Raw genomic sequence first — 10,269 nt, 5'->3', positions numbered from 1 at the left:
CCCCCCCCCCCCCCGGGACAAACCCTTTAGTAAAAGCCCCAAACAGCCAGATGTTGGGTGTTGATGGTGCATGTCCTTAATCCCAGCACTCGGGAGGCAGAGACCAGCCTGGTCTACAGATCAAGTTCCAGGACAGCCAGTGTGGCCTTGAACTTACTCAGTAGCTCAGGAAGGCTTTGACCTTGCGACCCTCTTGCCTCAACCTCCTGAGAATTTGGGATTGCAGGCCTGCACCACTGGGATTCACTACCCCACTCCATCCCCCTTTCAGTTTAAATGTATATTGTGTATTTTAATTCTTCATTGAGATTTTCATGTATTATGTATGACCTTATCTATGTTCCTATCGCCCCTCCTTTAACTTTCCTATGCTCACCCACAATTCCCTTCTTTATTTAGTGTTTTTAAACTATTATTATTGTTTGTTTGTTTTTGAACTAGGGTCTCACAGTGTGATCCAGGCTAGCCTGGAACTCTTAGAGATGCCCCTGCCTCTGCCACCCACGGGCTGGGATTAGTGGTATGAGTCACCACGCCGGCTACTTTTTCATTTTTTATTGTACTGTGTTCTAAAGTGTATGGGTATGGGGCTACAACCATAAAGAAAGATGACTGCCCTTTCCCCACCTTAAACTGCCAATAGATCCTCAGCTAGGGTGTGCTGCCTCCTGAGCCGCTCCCCCGCCCTGCCGCACTACTCAGTACCCAGATCATGTGTAGGACTTGTGTAGGGTAGCCACAGCCTCTGTAAGTCCGGGAGGATAGCATCTCCCAGCAGCCCTCCCAAAGGACCCCATCCATTTCCCACTTCCAGCATGGGGATATGAGTGAGTGCTACGCGGCCAGTAGCAGGGGGATCTGAGGGTTTTCTTTCTAGCTCAGTGACCCAGGCAGCCGCAGAGGAGTTCGGGGTGGAGTCTCTGATCTCCTCTCCACCGGACGTCTCCTCCGCAGGGCCTGCGGCGGGAGATCCAGGCTCACGGGCCGCGCTTGGAGGAGGTGCTGGAGCGCGCGGGCGTGCTGGCCTCGCTGCGCAGCCCGGAGGCCGAGGCGGTGCGCCGCGGTCAGGAGCAGCTGCAGAGCGCCTGGACCGGACTGCGGGAAGCGACCGAACGGCGGCAGCAGACGCTGGACGCCGCCTTCCAGGTGGAACAGTACTACTTTGACGTGGCTGAGGTGGAGGCATGGCTGGGCGAGCAGGAGCTGCTCATGATGAGTGAGGATAAGGGCAAGGTGCGCCCAGAACAGGGGTTCAGGGGTTTGGGGACGTCGGAGCCAGGGGCCCCGTCCTCTGAGAACTCATCGCGGGCGCCTTGTGCCTCCAGGATGAACAGAGTACCCTGCAGCTGCTCAAGAAGCATTTGCAACTGGAACAGGGCGTGGAGAACTATGAGGAAAGCATTGCCCAACTTTCACGCCAGTGCCGGGCTCTACTGGAAATGGGACACCCAGACAGGTGGGCGGGCAGGGCAAAACAGGGCAGGGCCAAGGCCATTTTAGAGGGAAGGGTCCATCTAAAGCTAAGATTGAGTTAAGAGTACCAGAGCTAGGCTTGAAGGAACATTCGCATATTCCCAGTACTCAGAAGACTGGGGCAGGAGGATTGCTGCAAATTTGAGGTCAGCATGGTCAGTAGAGAGAGTTCCAGGCCAGAAAGGGTCACATAGCAAGATCCTTGTCTGAGAGATAGAGACACACCGAGAGGGACAAAAACAGAATTGCTTATAGCCAGGACAGGCAAGAGATAATCTCCTTAGAGTGTTTGGAAGGACTGAAAAATTTGGAGTTCAGAATGGGGGTGGGGCTGAGCCTCCCTGGCACAGCTGGATAACCGAATCTAGGAGGCTTGGCCCAGGGGCAGGAAAGGACCACGGATCAAGACCCAAGTCCAGAAACCTGGAGGTTAAGGCTGAAGGTGGACTTCTTGGCTGGACCGTGAGGGAAGGAGTTAGGAACCCTGCCCACAATTACTGGGAAGCGGCAAGGGGCCAAAGGGTGAATTAACAAAGCCATTAAGAGGTGCTGGGTACAGCTGGGTAGAGGTGAGTGTATCCAGTTATGGAAGCAGTCCTGAGGGACCAGAAGGTCCAGTCATCCTTGGCTACACAAAGAAGAGGCCAGCATGGGTTAGATCTCTCTCTCTCTCTCTCTCTCTCTCTCTCTCTCTCTCTCTCTCTCTCTCTCTCTCCCTCCCTCCCTCCCTCCCTCCCTCTCTCTCTTTCCCTCTCTCTCTCTCTTTCCCTCTCTCTCTCTTCTCTCTCTCTCTCTCTTTCCCTCCCTCCCTCCCTCCCTCTCTCTCTCTTTCCCTCTCTCTCTCTCTTCCCCTCTCTCTCTCTCTTCTCTCTCTCTCTCTCTCTCTCTCTCTCTCTCTCTCTCTCTCTCACACACACACACACACACACACCTATCCATTCATGGTGCACTCAGTGCCCAGCACATGTTAGTTATTGATACCATGTTACTATATTCTTTTTAGTATCACTTACATTGTTGCTATAGCAGTGAGCTCCAGGCTGGCTCTGTGAAGTCTTAGAGAAAACAGCCCCACCAGAGGGGAATCTTAAGAAATAGGACTCTGGCAAAGATTCAGGAGGACACAGTCTTGTCTTAGGAGGGGGAGGTTACAGGTGCTCCCAGAAGTCTCAGAGGGCTCTCTCTGATCTCCTATCACCATCAGTGAGCAGATCAGCCGTCGACAGTCCCAAGTGGATCGCCTGTATGTGGCGCTCAAGGAGCTGGGTGAAGAGCGCAGGGTGAGCCTGGAACAGCAGTACTGGCTATACCAGCTCAGCCGTCAGGTGGATGAGCTGGAACACTGGATAGCGGAGAAGGAGGTGGTAGCTGGTTCACCGGAGCTGGGCCAGGACTTTGAACATGTGTCGGTGAGGATTCTTATAATGCCGTGTCTGAGTTACTTTTCTGTTGTGATGGCAAAACACTGGAACCAAGGCAACTAATGAAAAGAAAATGTTTAATTGGACTTAGAGTTTCAGAGGGTTCGAGTCCATGATGGATATGATTGTAGGAACAGCTAAGAGTTCACATTTTGATCCAAAAGTGGGAAGTGGAGAGAGGCACACTGGGAATGATCCAAGTCTTTTGAAATCCCAAAGCCTGTCCCCAGTGACATGCTTTTTCCAACCAGGCCACACCTCCTAATCCTTCCCAAACAGTTCCACCAACTAGAGCCCAAGTATTCAAACATATGATCCTGTGGGGGCCATGATCATTCAAACTCCCACATACCAACAGTACTAGCAGCCACTGTGTATGTCTGTCTCTGGGCCACCTTTCCAATTACCCCACCTCATGGCCCCGAAACACATGCATTCGTATATTGTAAAGCACTTGCGGCACATGAGAAGGTAAGAGCAGGTAAATCAGGAGTTCTAGTTATCTTTGGCTGCATAGTAAGTTTTAGGCAGTCTTGGCTATCTAAAACCCTGTCACACACATGCAAAAATCGAGGCATGGTGTTAGTTATTAATACTATATGTCATATTTACTATATTATTGCTACAAAATGGCCAAGAACTGTTAGATATTATTTTATTATAATGATGATTATTGTCATCATTTGTATCTGTCACATGGTAACAGGTTGGAGCGGGCTGGGGCACTGGCACCCATTTTGCTGTTTTTTCTCACCCCATCTCATCATGTCCTGATTCCAGGTGCTACAGGAGAAATTCTCAGAGTTTGCCAGTGAGACAGGAACCGCAGGGCGGGAGCGGCTGGCGGCGGTCAACCAGATGGTGGATGAGCTGATTGAGTGTGGCCACACAGCAGCGGCCACCATGGCTGAGTGGAAGGACGGGCTGAATGAGGCCTGGGCTGAACTGCTGGAGCTCATGGGCACTCGGGCCCAGCTGCTTGCTGCCTCTCGGGAGCTGCATAAGTTCTTCAGCGATGCCCGAGAGCTTCAAGGGCAGATCGAGGAGAAGAGGAGGAGGCTGCCACGCCTGACGGCACCACCTGAGCCCAGACCCAGCGCCAGCTCCATGCAGCGGACCCTGCGAGCCTTTGAGCATGACCTGCAGCTCCTCGTGTCCCAGGTGGGGTGGTGAGTGGGGGAGGGGAGCCTGAGTAGTGTGGCTGGGAGGGCATAAGACAGAGCAAACACCTGCTGTGGAGGCGGCAGGCAGGCAGGCAGTGGACAGAGAAAGCAGTTTGGGGACAAGAAGAAACTGGGAAGAGAGAGAGCACAACTGGTTGCACACTGCCAAGAAATCCAGTTGAGATGGGGTGAGGATGCTGAAACTTATTATTTTAAAAGTTTAAAAGAAAAAAAAAAGCCAGGCATTGGTGGTACAGGCCTTTAATCTCAGTGCTTGGGAGGCAGAGGCAGGCGGATCTCTGAGTTTGAGGCCAGCATGGTCTACAGAGTGAGTTCCAGGGCTACACAGAGAAAACCTGTCTCGAAAAACAAAACAAAACAAAACAAAAGTATAAAAAGAATTTATTTTATATATGAGTACACCGCAACTGTCCTCAGACACACCAGAAGAGGGCATCAGATCCCATTACAGAAGGTTGTGAGCCACCACGTGGTTGCTAGGAATTGATCAGGACTGCTGGAAGAACAGTCAGTGCTCTTAACCATGGAGCCATCTCTCCAGCCCTTAATTTTTTGTTTTTGTTTTTGTTTTTCGAGACAGGGTTTCTCTGCATAGCTCTGGCTGCCCTGGAACTCACTCTGTAGACCAGGCTGGCCTCAAACTCAGAAATCCGCCTGCCTCTGCCACCCAAGTGCTGGGATTAAATGTGTGCCACCACTGCCTGGCAATTTTTTTTTTTTTAAATACAGTCTCATTGTGAAATTCTGGCTGTTTTGAGACTTGTTATGTAGACCAGGCTAGCCTTGATCTTGGAGTGAGACTTCTGTCTCTATCAGAAATGACATGATCTAAGCTGGGCAAGGTAGCTTATGCCTGAAACCTTAGCGCTTGGGAGGCTGAGACAGAAGGCCAGAGCTCAAGTCCTGCCTGAGCTACAGAGTGTGACCATGTGTCAAAAAAATATATATATATGATGTACCAGACATAACTTCACACTTTCTATAATCCCAGGAAGATCCCGAGTTTGAGGCTAGCCAGTGAGACCTTGTCTCAAAACAAAAAATTGAATACGTATTTGGAAACTGAGTTACTAGTAGGAAGCTAGTAGGTCTGATGTAAATGGAACAGGGAAAAAAAAAAGGAAATTATGCCAAAGAGGGTGGAAAGAGGGCTCCTGGGAATATCAGATGATTCTGAGAGAAGAGAAAGGTGGATTGGTAGGAAAAAGTAGGCGATAGACACCGCAGAGATATCAGGTCAAAAGTTGAAAGAAAGCCGGGCGGTGGTGGCCTACGCCCTTAATCCCAGCACTTGGGAGGCAGAAGCAGGTGGATTTCTGAGTTCGAGGCCAGCCTGGTCTACAGAGTGAGTTCCAGGACAGCCAGAACTACACAGAGAAACCCTGTCTTGAAAAAAAAAAGTTGAAAGAAATCTGGTAGTAGTGATAAAAGCCAGAACACTGGTAAATCAGTAGAGAACCAGGCAGCAAGACCTGAGTGTGGTAATGGGTCTTTGAGAAGTCTGTGAGCCTTAGGGAAGAGAGGAGGTGGAGCCTTGGCCACTGGGCTGGGGAAGAGTCCAAAGAGCGGGATCTGGGTCGCAGAAGGGAAGGAGGAAGAATCTAGACCACAGAGACTGGGGTGGGGGAGGGGGGAGGGGTGGAGGACGGGAAGGAGGACGGTGAGGGGCAGGCGGATAAAAGGAGAAGCCTGAGTTACAGGAGCTGACTGAGGAAGGAGAAAGGAATGAGCCTGGACCACTGAAGTGGGGAAAGAGGGAGGGGCATGGTCCACAGGTGATGGAGGAGGGATTGGTGGAGGCAGAGTCAAGTAAGAAGGGCGGAGTCTGCGCCCGCGCAGGACCAGCGCAGGATCTGGCTTGTCCCTCAGGTAAGGCAGCTACAGGAAGGGGCGGCCCAGCTGCGGACAGTGTACGCGGGCGAGCACGCCGAGGCAATCGCCAGCCGCGAGCAGGAGGTGTTGCAGGGCTGGAAGGAGCTGCTGGCAGCCTGTGAGGATGCTCGTCTGCACGTCAGCTCCACGGCCGACGCCCTGCGTTTCCACAGCCAGGCCCGCGACCTGCTCTCCTGGATGGACGGCATCGCGGGCCAGATCGGGGCAGCTGACAAACCCAGGTGCTCCTTAACCCACTTCCAGGTCCTCAACAGCCCCTTTTGCGACAGGAAACGCGATTGGCCTGACGGCTCCCCTGCCACCTGATGTTCTGGATGCTTACTTGGTTTCTCGCACAATAGTTCTGGGTCAGTGTCCAGCAGAAGCCAGACCTGGTGGCCCAGGCCTGTCAACTCAGGAAGCTGAGGCAGGAGAAAGAGTTCAGAGCAAGTGTGGGGTAACTTAGTAAGACCCTGCCTATAGTAAACAAAAGATTTGAAGTCGTGTCTTAGTTGGTAGAGTGTTTGCTTAGCATGCAGAAGGCCCTAGGTTGGATCCGCAGTGTGGAATAAAAGCCAGATCTGGTGGCACATGCCTGCAATCCCAACACTGAGAAGGGAGAAGGAGAGGGATCAAGGTCATCCTTTACTACATACTGAGTTTGAGGACAGTTCAGCTACATGAGACCCCACATCAAAAAAGTAAAAAAAAAAAAAAAAAAAAAATTCAAGTTTTTAAAAACTAGATGCAGAGGTGCACAGCTGTTATCTCCACCCTTGGGGTGAGGGCGGGGTAAAAACAGGAATATCATGGGCTCAGGGTCATCTTTAGCTACATAATACGTTCCAGGCCTGTATGTGTTACAGGAGACCCTGTTGGAGGAAGAGAAGAGGGAAGGAAGACTTGATATCTTAGATGTGCTAAGCACTTTTGCTAAAGCAAAAGTTTGGCACCTTTGAATCACTGAGTTAATGATGTCCCTGGCCCCTCAGAACTTGATCAGACAATGCTGCTGTCCTGAAAATTCTATAAAACAGCAGCGTCAAGGATTTGTGTTCAGCAGGAGCTGCATCTAAGGGGTCAGGATGAGAGTGGCTGCATGCAGCTTAGACCTCTGTCCCCTGCCCACTACAGGGATGTGTCATCCGTGGAGGTGCTCATGAACTACCACCAGGGCCTGAAGACAGAGTTGGAGGCTCGAGTGCCTGAGCTGGCAGCCTGTCAGGAGCTGGGGCGTTCTCTGCTACTCAACAAAAGCGCCATGGCTGATGAGGTGGGGGAGACACATGGAGGGGGGAGTCCTTCTCTGCTCTTTCCTTTTGCATACGCCGGTACCTGGTACCTTGCTCACCCACCCACACATTCCCAGATTCAGGCACAGCTGGACAAGCTAGGAAGCCGGAAGGAGGAGGTGTCAGAGAAGTGGGACCGGCACTGGGAGTGGCTGCAGCAGAGTGAGTAAGGGCCTAGATAAGGCGCATTGGGGACACAGGAAGCATATCTCAGAATGTCTAGCCAAGAGCAGAGGGTCACAAGTCACGAGAGCATGCTTTGCACACCAACTTTGGGTCTCCAGAACCAACCCTGAGGGCAGATCACTGAGGGGAGGTGTAGGTATCTTTAGAAATATCCCCAGAGACGAGCAGTGTGGCCTAGTTGATAGAGTGCTTGCTTACATGCATGAAGCCCGGGGTCCCATATCTAGAGCCTCATAAAACTGAATGTGGTGGCATATTCCTGTTGTCCCATGACACCCTGTTTCAAAGAAACAAAATAGCCCCTATTCCTACAGTAGAGAGATTGCTTATCGAGTAAATTCACTTGCTGCCAAGCTTGACGATCTGAGTTTGATTCCCGGGACCTCCTTGGTGAAAGGGGAGACCTGGACCCTCACATATCTGTCCTCATACACACACAATAAATTCAATGTATTTTTAAATAGCCTAGTCTCCATTACTCCTAAGGCTGGACTGGGAGTAGGCCAAGGGTATGGGAGGCTAGAAAACCATAGCCCTCACTCTAGAGGAAGATCTAAGGTTCTCCTAGTGCCTCATCTCATGTGCCTGCCCCCAGTGTTGGAGGTACACCAGTTTGCTCAGGAGGCCGTGGTGGCCGATGCCTGGCTGACAGCTCAGGAGCCGCTCCTGCAGAGCCGGGAGCTGGGCAGCAGTGTGGATGAGGTGGAACAGCTTATCCGGCGACATGAGGCCTTCCGAAAAGCAGCTGCGGCCTGGGAGGAGAGGTTCAGCTCTCTGCGGCGCTTGACCACGGTCAGACCCCAGATCCCACCCACTTCCCACCCAACCGTCCTACTATCTTAGACTGACAGCAGCTCTGAGTGCCCAGAGCTTTGGGCAGAACTAGACATAGATCCTCACTGGGCTCCAAGTGAAGGCAGAGGAATAGACCTGTAATTTATAGTTAGGGTTCAAGATTTTTGATGAAGAAAAAGGTTGCGGTTGGGAAAATGAGATTGGGGGTGGTGGTGTCTGGATTTCCAGAAGCCATTTTTGCAAAACAAAGTTCTGGTCTTGAGGAGTCCCATAGGGAGCTTGAAGAATAATGAGGATGACAAGTTCTGTTGAGGGGGGCTGTTAGGAAGGTGCCATACCGGTGGGAATCAGAGGTTTAGTTGTCAGATGTGGTGGCACACACCAGTATCACCAGCATTTAGGAGATAGAAGCAAGAGGATCAGAAGTTAGTTCAAACTCACTCTCAGTATGAGAAACCCTGTCTCCCCTGTAGTTCCCCATCACACACACTCCGCAAAACAAAGACCAAACAAACAAAAGGGAGGACCAGAGGCACGGGAGGAGGAAGGGAGGGGAGGGACAGAGACAGAGACAGAGACAGAGACAGAGGCTGAGACATGAAATCCCTACACCTCTACAAGAACAATGGGCGTTTGTGGAAAGAAAAAGGAATTAAGGTCTTTGCTAAGAATAAGCGGTGGCTGAAAATCCTGTTTACGGGTGAAGTAAGTTGAGCAGAGACGGGGGAACGCCCATCACCTTCGCGCCAACCATTCCCTCACCCCAACCTGACCTGACCTTTCTACCCCCAGATCGAGAAACTCAAGGCAGAACAGAGTAAGCAGCCGCCCACCCCCTTGCTGGGGCGCAAGTTCTTTGGGGACCCCACAGAGCTGGCGGCCAAGGCAGCGCCCTTGCTGCGTCCAGGGGGCTATGACAGGGGCCTGGAGCCTTTGGCCCGCAGGGCCTCGGACACGCTGTCAGCAGAGGTGCGGACCCGGGTTGGGTATGTGCGCCAGGAGCTCAAGCCCGAGCGTCTTCAGCCGCGCATTGACAGGCTACCGGAGACCTTGGGGAAGGTAGAACCCGCGGCCCCAACAGCCGCAGCGTTGGACACAACGGACACCCCTGGGACTCCAGCGGTAATGGAGCAGGTCCGACCCCGGCCGGAGCGCCAGGAGTTAGCGGATCGTGCGGAGGAGCTGCCAAGGAGACGAAGATCAGAACGCCAGGAGTCCATGGATCAACCAGAGGAGGCAGCGCGGAGGCGGCGGCCTGAGCGCCAGGAGTCTGCGGACCACGAGGGGCCGCACAGCCTTACTTTGGGTCGCTATGAGCAGATGGAGAGGCGGCGGGAGCGGCGGGAGCGGCGGATAGAACGACAGGAATCTAGCGAACAGGAGACTCCCACCAGGGGAGAGCTGGTCAAAGGGTAAGGACCTCTACGACCAGGACGTTAGAGAAGCGGAAAGCGGAGGCAGAGGCCAGCGGGCCAGGATTAGCAAAGGAAACAGCCTTATCACCAGACAGTGACGACCCATAACAGGGGACTTGGGAGCTGTGAGTGTTGGGGTGGGGGGGGTGCATGGAGAAAGACAATAGGATGTTTAAAAGCCTGGAGCCACCAGCTTGCCCTTTGCTCTGCCTAAAACTCAAAGGGCAGCAGGGTTTGGTGACTCATGTGTGTGGCCCCAGCACTTAGGAGTGAAGGAGGACTGAGTCCCAGGCCACCTGCAATATGTACTGAGCACCAGGGCTACCCTTGAGATTCTGTCTCTAAATCGAACAAGTCATGCGGGTGTGGTAACCTGTGCTCCTATCACTTGGAAGTTAGAGGCAAGAGGAGCAGGAATTCAAGGTTATCCTCGGGGAGGCCAGAGGTCAAGCTGGGCTGCATGAGACTCAGACTTTCCTGTGTGTGTGTGTGTGTGTGTGTGTGTGTGCACGCGCGTGCATGTGTGTATGTGTGTGCATACACACGCATGCACACACACATATATATCAATATATACATATATATATACATATATACATATATATGTATATATATATGTATATATATATAT

General features: G+C 52.2%; 1 protein-coding gene across 1 annotated transcript in view; it reads left to right on the top strand.

Moving 5' to 3' along the window:
• The window catches only part of Sptbn4 (spectrin beta, non-erythrocytic 4), a 95,734-nt gene that overhangs the window by 79,229 nt on the left and 6,236 nt on the right, over positions 1 to 10,269 (top strand). Inside the window, exons 23-31 of the mRNA XM_031385834.1 lie at positions 955 to 1,233; positions 1,326 to 1,456; positions 2,678 to 2,882; positions 3,675 to 4,055; positions 5,948 to 6,192; positions 7,085 to 7,223; positions 7,320 to 7,404; positions 8,024 to 8,220; positions 9,016 to 9,635. Coding sequence (XP_031241694.1) covers positions 955 to 1,233; positions 1,326 to 1,456; positions 2,678 to 2,882; positions 3,675 to 4,055; positions 5,948 to 6,192; positions 7,085 to 7,223; positions 7,320 to 7,404; positions 8,024 to 8,220; positions 9,016 to 9,635 — 2,282 coding nt within the window. The remainder of the gene's footprint in view (positions 1 to 954; positions 1,234 to 1,325; positions 1,457 to 2,677; positions 2,883 to 3,674; positions 4,056 to 5,947; positions 6,193 to 7,084; positions 7,224 to 7,319; positions 7,405 to 8,023; positions 8,221 to 9,015; positions 9,636 to 10,269) is intronic.

This window comes from Mastomys coucha, unplaced genomic scaffold (assembly GCF_008632895.1).
Source record: "Mastomys coucha isolate ucsf_1 unplaced genomic scaffold, UCSF_Mcou_1 pScaffold21, whole genome shotgun sequence".
Lineage (NCBI taxonomy): Eukaryota > Metazoa > Chordata > Mammalia > Rodentia > Muridae > Mastomys > Mastomys coucha.
Note: the sequence above shows the minus strand (reverse complement) of the source record. Positions and strands in the feature narration are given on the sequence as shown.